General features: G+C 35.4%; 3 protein-coding genes and 1 long non-coding RNA gene across 8 annotated transcripts; 2 read left to right on the top strand and 2 right to left on the bottom strand.

The window, feature by feature from the left end:
* The first annotated feature begins 134 nt into the window (after nucleotides 1-134).
* Gabpi (zinc finger DHHC-type palmitoyltransferase GABPI) lies at nucleotides 135-4,180 on the top strand. 4 transcript variants are annotated; one of them, XM_076383120.1, is made up of 5 exons: nucleotides 1,759-1,873; nucleotides 1,958-2,236; nucleotides 2,328-3,023; nucleotides 3,097-3,273; nucleotides 3,596-4,180. In XM_076383120.1, exons 3-5 carry the CDS (start codon nucleotides 2,494-2,496, stop codon nucleotides 3,786-3,788), a joined length of 900 nt encoding a protein of 299 aa, XP_076239235.1. In that variant the 5' UTR covers nucleotides 1,759-1,873; nucleotides 1,958-2,236; nucleotides 2,328-2,493; the 3' UTR covers nucleotides 3,789-4,180. The 4 variants fall into 4 exon arrangements, with proteins under 4 accessions (XP_076239236.1, XP_076239235.1, XP_076239233.1 ...); XM_076383121.1 differs by lacking the exons at nucleotides 1,759-1,873; nucleotides 1,958-2,236 and adding an exon at nucleotides 135-205 and having other exon boundaries at nucleotides 2,436-3,023; XM_076383118.1 differs by having other exon boundaries at nucleotides 1,958-3,023.
* On the bottom strand, nucleotides 1,229-1,925 carry LOC143182234 (uncharacterized). Its single transcript, XR_013002409.1, has 2 exons — nucleotides 1,587-1,925; nucleotides 1,229-1,364 (listed from the first exon to the last, which is right to left on the bottom strand). It is a non-coding gene; the product is annotated as an uncharacterized LOC143182234 (long non-coding RNA).
* A 147-nt stretch (nucleotides 4,181-4,327) lies between the features above and the next one.
* LOC143182443 (uncharacterized) lies at nucleotides 4,328-6,747 on the bottom strand. Its single transcript, XM_076383428.1, has 5 exons — nucleotides 6,545-6,747; nucleotides 6,278-6,482; nucleotides 5,410-6,209; nucleotides 5,140-5,338; nucleotides 4,328-4,972 (listed from the first exon to the last, which is right to left on the bottom strand). The coding sequence occupies exons 1-5, from the start codon at nucleotides 6,745-6,747 to the stop codon at nucleotides 4,328-4,330; spliced, it is 2,052 nt and encodes a 683-aa protein (XP_076239543.1).
* A 518-nt stretch (nucleotides 6,748-7,265) lies between these two features.
* Nucleotides 7,266-11,273, top strand: LOC143182650 (PR domain zinc finger protein 10). 2 transcript variants are annotated; one of them, XM_076383813.1, is made up of 11 exons: nucleotides 7,266-7,391; nucleotides 7,592-7,799; nucleotides 7,868-8,270; nucleotides 8,335-8,664; nucleotides 8,734-9,060; nucleotides 9,136-9,855; nucleotides 9,922-10,186; nucleotides 10,250-10,391; nucleotides 10,467-10,655; nucleotides 10,733-10,924; nucleotides 10,994-11,273. In XM_076383813.1, the coding sequence occupies exons 2-11, from the start codon at nucleotides 7,635-7,637 to the stop codon at nucleotides 11,267-11,269; spliced, it is 3,009 nt and encodes a 1,002-aa protein (XP_076239928.1). In that variant the 5' UTR covers nucleotides 7,266-7,391; nucleotides 7,592-7,634; the 3' UTR covers nucleotides 11,270-11,273. The 2 variants fall into 2 exon arrangements, with proteins under 2 accessions (XP_076239928.1, XP_076239927.1); XM_076383812.1 differs by having other exon boundaries at nucleotides 10,733-11,273.
* The last annotated feature ends 330 nt before the right edge of the window (nucleotides 11,274-11,603 follow it).

Below are 11,603 nucleotides of genomic sequence, written 5' to 3'. Positions count from 1 at the left end.
AGAGACGAGCCTCCCGTAGGTCAAACAGGCCTCCAATCGGCTTCTTTCTTCGACGAAAACTTATGATTCACGCAGCGGTGTCACCAACCCCTACCGACTCAAGGGTACAAGAATCCTGTCAAAGGTAGACACGGTCGGCGAGCAGAACAATGGAGCCCCTGTCCAGTTTAATGACTAGGACCTACCCCAGGTCAGGGGTGCGCAGGTATGCCATTATGATCGCGTAGATCTTCACGTAACCCAGTGCTTATAAACGGTGACCTCGTTGACACGCTACATTATACCATTATCTCCCTATGAAATGTAAGAAATGTAAATAACGCTTCAACTATTGAATAATAATACCGATTTCGCAGGATTTCATAATAAGAAGAAACAGCAAAACGTTATGAAACTTACGCTACTATCTTAATGAAAATTCTTGCGTGTATTGCATACAAGGTGCTTTAATATGAATAGTGTGATTCATCATATTGGTTCCCTTTGATGGAGAAGAAATTGAAAATACAGAGTATAATCTCTGGTTAATAGAAAATCGATGAAAAAATGAGAGGGTATTTAATTAATATTTGATTCAACTATCATACATTTTTTTTTTTTTTTAATAAGAGTACTGCTGAACTATTTTACATATTTTTGGACACCCTGTATATGGAAAACTCTAGCGCGAACGACAATAAGTTTCCACCATAAAGCAGTATTAGTTATCGGTTATTTGTACCACACTTCTTCCCCACGTAGCGCAGCCTGTAGCCTCCACGAAAGTCTAGCAAACATCGATAACCACATGAACACGTGCAAACAATTGGAAACATTCAGTTTCAGTGAGAAGCAGCCGTACAAGCATAATTGTCGATCAATCTTTGACTCGTATAGTCCGTTCATTATTGTGCTGCGTGATTATCTTAATGGTGTTCTGCCCCACCGTTCTTTAATTAGCCTCGCCACGACAGTGCGCGATAATGGTGTACATCCGCGTCTTCTCCTACTTTGTAAAAAACCAATCGATATTTGTCTCGCGTCGTGTCAATGAAAGAAAGAAGTAGACTGTAACGTGATATTTAACGCGTCAGATAAAAAACAAGAAGCTGGTATTTGTGTCGTGCTCCTCTTTAAAGTGATCGACCAACGAGGGATCGTTCTATGAACAAGAATCGATGGATCAGATTTGCCAATGATTATCAAACCTGATTATTTGCAGTAATGTAAATATTTTTATTTACATGCCTATAGTGATGCAGTAGCAATTTAGGTTTCTCAATTCAATAGTAATCAATTCTATTCAACGTGATGTTTGTTTTTGAAAGCCCTCGTTTTTACCGCCAATTTTTTAACACGTGTGTGTATCGCCTGGACCATCAGATCTGAAATTGAAATATGATAAAAGAATACAAAACATTTAATTATGAACAATTTAACATAATTCTTATTCCTTAAATAATTTTTGAAGTTTTTCCAAGAAATAGAAATTCTGTCGCAGCATTTAACGTGTTAAATTTTCCCTCGCAAAATCACGTCATTTTTTATAATTTAAACAAGAATGCTACATATCGCCCAACAAACAGAAAACTTAGATAAGGATTGACCTTCGATCCCCTTGTTACGAGCTTGATGATTAAGATCGACGAGCTTCTTTTTTTCTTCTGCAAAAAAGTCTTTTCGTCCAGTAAAGTTGGCCGTAGTTTCAACCACGTCACAATTCCCGCCACTCGTATTGCGTTTATGATTTCATGCGCGACCACATTACGTCGAATGTCACACGGTAGAAGGACGGGCACGTACGACAAGATGGCAATATCTTTCACAGAATTATGAACGACCATGTACACGTGGAATATCCATTATCTGGACACTGTCGTCTGATCAGAACTTGGTACGCTAATAATTTTACGTTTCGCCACAAAGAATATCGGCTAATAAAGTAACCAACATCAACACTATTGTTCTTTCGTACTAGATGCACATACGGTAGTCGCGATTGGACGCTGGAAACGAGCACTGTTATTCTCGCCCTCCTCGCGATTTTGCGCCACTTTTAAAGTATTGTCAGAAACGTCCCTCGATGAAGCGTTTTTTGTTCTACAATAAAAACACAAAATACACAAGAACGGTACGAAAGTGGGACTATATCTCTTTTGTTGTCGGAATTGATATCCAAAAGAAGTAATCTCAGTCGTTTATTGGAATTGTATCGAGGAAATTTCAGTCGAAAGAGGAGTATTGATTTTTATCGGAAGTATGGCTCGTTGCCGAAGGAAAACATTTTTCTGAATATATAAGATCGAAAAGTTGATAATTGTTGAATAATATTTAACTAATTTAAATAGTGCTGCCACCTGTCCTAAGGCGCGATATTTTCGAGAATCGTTGTATTGAAATTTTACGTGATAACGTTTGTTGAAACGTTTCTAACCTCTCCAAACCTTGGTGTTGAGGTTTTGGTTCTCCATGAAGGTGTAAATACATCCCGTCGATAAGAGATATTGGTGAAGGATGACCGTCTGGGAGAGACTGAGGAATCCTTGCGGTTGGAGGGCTGGTGCCAAGCAAATTTCAGTCGATGCGATGATACCGATTTTTGCGGTCCCAACGTTAGCGGTGATCGCCGCACAAACAGTGTTATGTACTGTCATTATATTCGTCGCGACGCCGCTGTTGGTATATTATCTGCATCACAATTTTCTCAGGTTTTTATTGCGTACGAAATTTTTTTTAATGTGGACGATAACGAGCGTCGTTATGCTGATGCTTATCTTTGAAATAAGTGTTGTACCACTGTTAGAGATCTTGCCAGAAGAGAACCTAAGGTTTATAATTTGTGTCGTGGGGGGTATATTGTGTGGCTACAAAACTAAACTGAACGCAGATTCTGCTACTCAGGAGACTACGTTCACTCAAGGCTTAGAACTTGGTGAAGGGAGTGGAGAACTTTGTATAACTTGTAGAAGAAGAGCACCACCAAAAGCACATCACTGTCGAATGTGTCAGACATGTATCCTTAATAGGGAATACCATTGTAAATGGTATAGTTTTGATTTACCTAAAGAACGGTCTTTTGAATGGCAGAATATTTCAGGTGTATATTTTGCATTTTAGGTTGGATTGTTGCATAGGTTCAAGTAACTTAATTTGGTATCTGGGATGTTTATTCTTTTCATCCATAGCATTTATCTATGGGTCTTATTTAACAATGACTAGTGTTTGCCATCCATTTATACTGATTGGCAATGTTCTTTTACCAGATGATTGCAGTGGTGTATATCATCAGTTAGAGTAGGTACCATTTGGGTGATATATTCTTAGTGGAAAATGTAGAATGATTGATAATCAAAGATATAAAATTGTACTTGAGAGAAACATGACACTTCTTGTTATTAAGACACTGAAAACTAAACTGGAAATATACTGAGGATCTATAATACAAACTTCAATAATCACAAGATACTGATAATTGTTGAGACTTATGTTAACGTCATAAATACTGTAATATCTCTTATTTGCTTTCTGGCAATATAAAAGTTGAATAGATAATGTGTCATGCAACTGTTTGCTTCAAATGCCCAATCAATATATAATAATGTACATATTGTTCCAGCATTGCCCTCTGCTTCATCTCAGCACTCTACAGCTTATTAGTTGGTCTAGTGGTGCTTTTTTATTTAATATACCACCTTTGGTTAATATACCTTGGTACAACATCAAATGAACGGCGCCTTCTTGAAGCTGGAAATCAGTATAACCATGGGATGTTGAAACTTGTGACTCGATTATTTTGTTGCAAAACTTAGATTTTACAATGTAGACTAGATTATTAAACTTACTTTGTATGGAAGATGATACCTTGCACTGTACAAAGGATAATAAAATACTCTAAATAATGGAGCCAAACCATCAGGTATAGTGGTATGTGAGTCAGAACGTATACTTTATATTAAATGTACCTTTTACTATTAATGTATACTTTACTGCTCATTCATGTTTTTTTATGATGATATTATACTTGATATTAATAAGCTATTGCTCATGATATTAAACTTAATAATAACATATCAGAATATAAAAGTGCAGATCTCATTTAAAATTTGACTTATTTTTATTTAATTGTTGCGCACATTATTTATATATTTATTGTAACTGTGATAAAGTGGCATTGTACAATTAACATAATAAATTGTGTCAATCAATTGTGTATAATACATTTAAGGTCTAAATGTTAAGAAAATGACATTTAATTTTATATAGAATAATATAGAAGTAGTAATAGTTCTTATGTTACATAAATTAATGAGTACAGTTTCTATATTCTAATTACAGTAGTATACTTACTTTAATCATCTAGTGCTACACCTCTTTGCTTAGGATCAAAATCAGGGATTACTTTTTGCACCAATTGTCTCAGTTCATTTTTTCTTTTTTCACTTTCTCTAATTTTTCCAGCAACTGTGAGATATTTCTTCCACATGCAGAAAAATTTCACTTTTAATTTACTTTCATAATAGCCATTTGATAATGTTTCTTTTTTTTTATTTTCAGCCTTAAGTTCAAGTGTTCTGATTTGCCACATTTTGAAGTACTTATCTAAAACTTTCATGTCACAAAAATCTATTGCAACTTGAAGTTTCAGATTAGTTTCTTTAGTCATTTGTTTCCACTTCTCAAATATCTTTGCCATTAACTTTTTACTATAAAAAAAGTTAGAAATTTCATTCTTAAGTTCGCATTGAGTTTTAGTTTCATTCTTCCACGCTACGAATATTTTTCTCATCAGATTTTCGTTATAATGATTCTCCGCTTTTTTAATATTATTCTTTTTCTGTTCAATAAGAGCAATCAGTGGTTCCATTACATAATGTCGTAACAAGTATTTCCGATAAAAATCATCCGCCAAACTGTTTAACTTCCTAAATTTTTCTATTTCTCTCAATCGATTTTGTTCTTGTTCTCTACGTAATCTCCTTGTTTCCATGAAAGCCTGTTGAAAAAAATAAAAAGTTAGCCGCATTTCTTGAAGAGGGTCCATATCGGTTGTTATTACATAAAAAACTATTGTTACATTGATAAAGGAACTTGTGAGGTGAAATTAACATTTATGACACTTGGTATGACATTAATATATAGTGACCTCCTACGTTATCTGACCTCTTGTCGTAATCTCCTCTTCGTCTGTTCTTCCTCTATTCTAGCAACTTCTTCCCTTTTTTTCTGTTCCTCTAACTTCTTCCTACGCGATTCTTCGGCTAATTTTATTCTCTTCCGTCTAGCCTCTGCCCGAGCTTCCATCCTTAAGAGAAATTTTGGTGGATCCGGAATTCTTTGAGATGTCGTTAAACTTTCATTTCTTTAAAAAAAATAATGCAATAAATATAGGCATTAATTAAGTTATAAATTATCTTAGAAACCTATTGCTACCTGTGGCCAGCTTGCTGCATCAATTGAATCAAAGTTCTTCTCGTTTTCTGTCCGCAGTGGATGAGTGTTTCTTTGGCTATATTTACAGTCTCCTTGTTTGCCCTAAGTATTTCTTCCTGCACTTGTTTCAGTTTTAATTCTTCGATCATTTTATTTTGTTCTGCTAATTTGGCTCTCTGCTTCTCTATTATCTGCTTCTGAGCATTCAATCGGCATTGTGCGGGTGACTCGACAAGGATGGGCTTAGAATAAACACGTCTTCTCTTCATCTCTGCCCTGTTTGGTTCTTTCACGATTAAATTAGCATCTCTGGTCTTTGGTTTCCGACTTCTCATTAATTCTCTCTGACGCTCCGTAATCGTATTTATGAACATTTCGATCCTTTGCTCCTCAGAAATCTCTTTTTCTTCCTTCTGTTCCTGTTGAACATCCTCCATGCATTTCGTGCATCTTTTCCAGATATCAAAATATTTCTTCATTATCCTCGAGTTCATATTTCGTTGGATGTTCGTTTTAATGTCTCGAAGTCGAGACTCTTCTTTAGCATTTTCTTTTAGAGTATCGAAACATTTTCTTAAAACGTCCAGACGTTGTGTTTCTGACTCCAAATTCGGCTTATCCTTAATAGTTACTTTTATGTTTCCAATGTACGGCATTTCGCAATCTGTTTTTCTTGGCTCTTTCTCATTTTCCACTTTTAATGAAAGGTCTTCAACTTTCGCTACCACGCTCTTCCAAAGACTTCTAATATCTTTATCAGAACTGCTATCGCTCTTTACCGTTTTTACTTTGGATGTCACCTGCAAAAAATTATATAAAAATTAAATTTGCTACTTATACCGACAGATAAATATTAAGTCGACATTACACCGACCTTGTTTTTAATCTTTCTAGATGTTTCCCAGAATTCGTCATCGTGTGAGGGTGCAAGGTTCCTTTTCTTGCATGTATAGTGTTTCAAGAACTTCGGTCGAGATTTGCGCAACTCCATTTCAAACTTCTTCAACTCTCGCTCCAGAAATCGTTGCTGTTTCTTCATATATAATTCTTTAGCTTCCTCTTGACTCAATAATCTGAAAAATTAATTATTAGTATTAGTACTCAGAACTTGTTCCTTTAAGTAAATAGATTATACCTTCTAGCTTCCGCTAGAACAGAGTTTTTAGTGGGCGAAACAGGTAGATTTTCGCAGAAGATCCTGTGCCTTGCATCCATGATTAAATTTGGATCAAGGAACGTTTTCTCTTCGTCTTTCAACATTCGGAGTTTTTCTGAAGGACGAAATATATCCATCTTCATCATTTGATCCATTAGATCGACCACTTTATCTATATTCATGATTGCTGTATTAAATTTCAAGTATAATAGGAAATATCGTTATTACGCACATATATTAGAAGCCATGCTATAGTTCTGTTGACGCGTTGTTGTTTCGTTGTTAAGGAAAGTTATGAAAGATACCCCCTGAAATACACGCAAGTGACCCTACCAACCCCATTCATAAATAAGAGGGTGGAAATAAGCGGTGTACAGTGGCAGAAAGTTATCGATTTTTCCTAGTATATTCTTCAGAAGGATCACATCATATCTTTCGCACTACTGTCTTTAAATATATGAAAAAAATTCATTTTTTAATTCCTAAAATTGATTTTAATGTACTTTAGAGTATTGATATTTTATTATTAATTGTAATTTATTAATTATCAAGAATTATGTATATAATATGAATAATTATGGTCTAGACATTCAATCTTAGTCAGAATTCAGATAATAATTAAAATCAATTAATCATAAATTCATTTTAAAATTAGCATATGAATTGCATAGCTTGCTCGTCAATTCGAACCTTTCCCGCCATTTCAGTGGTGCTCAGTCAGCATTATGAAGCAGATAACGTCGATTGTTGACGAACCAGTGTGCTGCAGCAGGTGCATCACAGGACAAAAAGTGCATCGACTTTGAAAACTTATATATCGGAAATGGTAAGTCTTTTTTTTCATAGAGAACGTGAAAGAGTAAAACAATGTATTTATGCTGTCTATCGTAAATGTTATCGTACTTTATCAGCGATCTCGAAATCGTACGAGTGCTATCATTGTGGTTAAAGAACTCCATTCTTTTTGCTTTTATTCATACTTCAGTGGCAGGATTGACCGTAATTTTTAAAGCTGGATTTTAACAGGTAGCAGACATTGTCAAATATCTGGTACACGACGAGAAATAAAATGGATTCAAGGGGCCCTCCTGAGGGGGGCCCTATTACCTCCTTTGAGATTTTAAACATTGATAAAGTGTCTGACACTTCAGTAAATTGGTCCACTGATCACTCTCTGGCTTCATCAATGTGTGACCAGTCGAAAAAGATGAATAACAAGCTGTTGTTCTTAACTGTAAGCAAATTCTATGACAAGTCATTTTTTGGTATACAACAAACACTTGACATTATTTTTTTGATTAGGTGGAGTATGTGGAAGATCAGACTAGAGAGTATTCTCGCTTGTTTCCAACATATGAACAAGTTTCCTTCTCTCCCAGAGCCTCTTCTCCTCTTTCTGATTTTGAGCACCGTGTCAGTCCCCTTGACCCAAATATGAGTTCAGCCGCCAGGTATTCACCTACTCCTGTACAACTTCCATCATCTCCTTTCCATAATTCTGTTGTTGTTTTACAAGGTGCATCCTCTCCCTTAATATCCCCACCTGAACCTAATGAGAGAACGAATGTGAACTATGTCTCCCAGTTAGCACATCCGATTGATCCACAAAGTGTACAACAAGCAGGCAATCCTGCTGATTTTGGAGCCAATGAAAATGAAGAACAATTGGTCTCCACTGTTGGCAGTGAACTAATTTTGATGCAAGGTAAATATCATTAAGCAGTATCTTTAAAGCAATTTATATTCTGATTATAAAAATGTCTTTACAGAATCAAATTCTGGATTGGAGTCAACAGCAACTCCATTGATGCTCACAGGAATGCCAAGTACAGATTTTACATTAAGCAGAGATTTCCTTGTTATGCAGGATGATCAGATGAATGTTATAAATTCATTTAAGACACAAAATCTTGATGTGGATGATGCTACTCTTTCATCAGCAGCAGAAAATTCAAATAAAGAGAATAATACAGCTTCCTTAATCAAGCCGAAGGAAGAAGAAATAGAAGAAATTTTAATACAAACTGAAGAAAACAAAGATTGTGAAAGACAGAATGTTCGACGTTCTAAGCGCCGTATAAATGACAAGAAAAATTCATGTGCATAATTTTATTTTATTCTTTATTATTTTTTTAATGTTAAAATACTAAGTTTAATCTGTTTTGCAGGTTGTGATGAATGTGATGATGCTTGTACTGGAGACAGTTGTACTTCACACAATGTATGTACAATAGCAGATCAACCTGTACCATCCCGTGCTATAGCCACACTGCCAGGATCATATCTTTCCATAAATAAATTATCCAGTTCTGAAATTATATTAGGTGAATCAGATTATGGAGTATTTGCTAAACGTTATATACAAAAGCGCACTCAATTTGGACCTATCGAAGGTATTTTGTATCCTTACGATGGTACGCCATTTAAAAATGAGTTGCCGCTGCTTTACGAAACAGAGGACGAAGAACTATTAAAAGTAGATGTTTCAAATGAAAGTGAGTCTTCATATTTTAATCATGCCAATGTGTCTGAAGCCTGCATATATATATAATATTTTTTCGACATTGCAGATGCTTCGAATTGGATGCGTTTCGTTAGACCTGCATTAACGTACAAAGAACAAAATTTAGTAATTTGTCAGCAACGTGATGGGATAGTATTTCTCAGTACAAGAAGTATTTTACCAAAAGAAGAATTAAAAGCTGGGCCTAGTATTGATTATGCGAGTCGTAGGAATTTAGTAGCTCTTAAGCCTATACAAGAAACCAAAGATGATAAAGTTACAGAGCATAAAAATCAATTACCTGCGTGGCCACGGCTGGAAGATAATCACTCTCGTCGCGTAAAAGTGTTTCGTAATAGAAATTTGAAGGAAAAGGAGAACTCAAGACAGAATAATTCTAAGGAATGGAAATGTTCCGTTTGTGGTTTGATGTTTAAGAAACCATTTCTGCTTAACATACACACTCTTGCTCACGGCACTGATAAAATAAAAACCAAAATTCAATCTACAACTTGTCCCCAGTGCGGACTACACTTTCAAAAACAGAAAGAATTGATCAATCACATCTCGCAACACGGGAGATTGTCTTTAACAAAAACGAAAAGATTGAATGCTCTCTCGACGTATAAGTGTTCAATGTGTTACAAACGTTTTGCCACGAAAGTACGATTACAGCAGCACTGTCTGGTACATGGTGCTGAAGACCAAAAGCCACTGCCATGCAACATTTGCTTCAAAAGATTCATGAATAATTCAGCACTATCTTGTCATTTAAAAACACATAGAGGTAAATCGCATTGACATAAAATGATTTATCATAAAAAATTTTTTAACTTATTTTTTTTCTACTTAGAAAACAAACAAGTGTTTGAATGTCCAATGTGTCGGCAACTATTTAGTCAGAGTATTACACTGAAAGAACATATTGAAACTCATAAAAAAGAAGATGGTACCTTCAGCTGTCCTTACTGCCAAAGAATATTTATGAAGTACTCTGTTATCCGTAAGCATATTAGAGCGCACCACTGTGAAAGAAAACATAAATGTCAAGTTTGTGCAAAACGATTTGCCACAGTTGACAAATTGCAAATGCATCTGTTGAAACATTCTGATCACAGGTATACTAAGAATCATACATTAAAAAATTAAATGTATAATATAATAATTCTATTTTTTTACAGAGAATTTCATTGCGCAAATTGTGGTAAACAATTTAAAAGGAAAGATAAATTAAAGGAACATATGACAAAGTTGCATAATTCGCAAACAGCTACTGAAGAGCAAATGACACAAGTAACACAAACTAAAAAATTCGTCCCAAAGGTATTTTTGTATTGCTATTGCATAAACTATTTCACAGGAGATTTTATAATACATTTTATTGTACATTATTAACAGATCAATCCTAATGACTATAATCGTTTCATTTACAAATGTATCCAATGCCTAGTAGGCTTTAAACGAAGAGGAATGCTTGTCAATCACTTAGCAAAACGTCATCCTGATGTTGCACGAGAAACCGTTCCAGAATTAAATTTACCAATTTTACGCCAGACTAGAGATTATTATTGTCAATACTGCGACAAGGTTCGATAAGATCTATTCACGAATATAGTCAGTTTAAAAATATCTAATACACTAATTTTATGTCATATTTTTTAAAGGTCTACAAAAGTAGCAGTAAGCGTAAAGCACATATCATGAAAAATCATCCGGGAGCTGCTTTACCACCAAGTAATAGACAGAAGGAATCTGATTACTCGAATCTACCAAATCCAACATTTAGTCAAACTGTTGGTAGTATTACAACTACACCTCAGAGTTGTCAGTGGTGTCACAAACAGTATGCTAGCAAGGTAATTTTAAATGATGCCAATTTTGTTATGCAACATTTTTATATTCAATTAATTGACTTATTTTTACAGGCGAAACTTTTGCAACATCAACGCAAAAAGCATTCTAATTTGATGGAACCTGCTGATCAAGTTCCTCGTTCGCGTAATCGGCAGCTGCAAAATCAAAACCAACCTCCTGTATTGATCGAAGATCATTTTGTGCTGTCTGATTATATTCAAGCATGTGATACTAATTCAGAATTTTTTAAGCCAAAAATAATTAAAATATCTGACGATGTTGATCTCATAAGTAACGGATTAGAACTTGTTGGACAGCAGTTTGTTCGTATGCGCGACATACGTTGAAAAGATCCGTGGCAACCTCGACTCGAGGTATTGTCAGTTTATTGAGATATGAATCTCATGAATTTGTGCACAGCGAAGGAGCGCTGTTGCTTGTTGCTGTCGTTGCCAAATTAGGGCGTCGTTGCCCGTGAGGAGTGGTAAATGCTCCGCTGGGAAATATTTGGGGCGCAGCTTTGTTGGCGTCAGTGCGAAACACTCGACGCTGTTTTGTTGGTTGTGTGGTTGACAATGACATTACGGCCATGATTCGGTCGTAACTTTAATCAAACTTGTTGGAAACGGAGTATACGCTATTTTGTGAAAACTTTGAGCCTAAAAACACACGCAGAGTACG

The sequence above is a fragment of the Calliopsis andreniformis genome, chromosome 8 (assembly GCF_051401765.1).
Source record: "Calliopsis andreniformis isolate RMS-2024a chromosome 8, iyCalAndr_principal, whole genome shotgun sequence".
NCBI classification, from domain to species: domain Eukaryota; kingdom Metazoa; phylum Arthropoda; class Insecta; order Hymenoptera; family Andrenidae; genus Calliopsis; species Calliopsis andreniformis.
The sequence above is the reverse complement of the archived record's forward strand: the minus strand, read 5'-3'. Positions and strand labels throughout refer to the sequence as shown.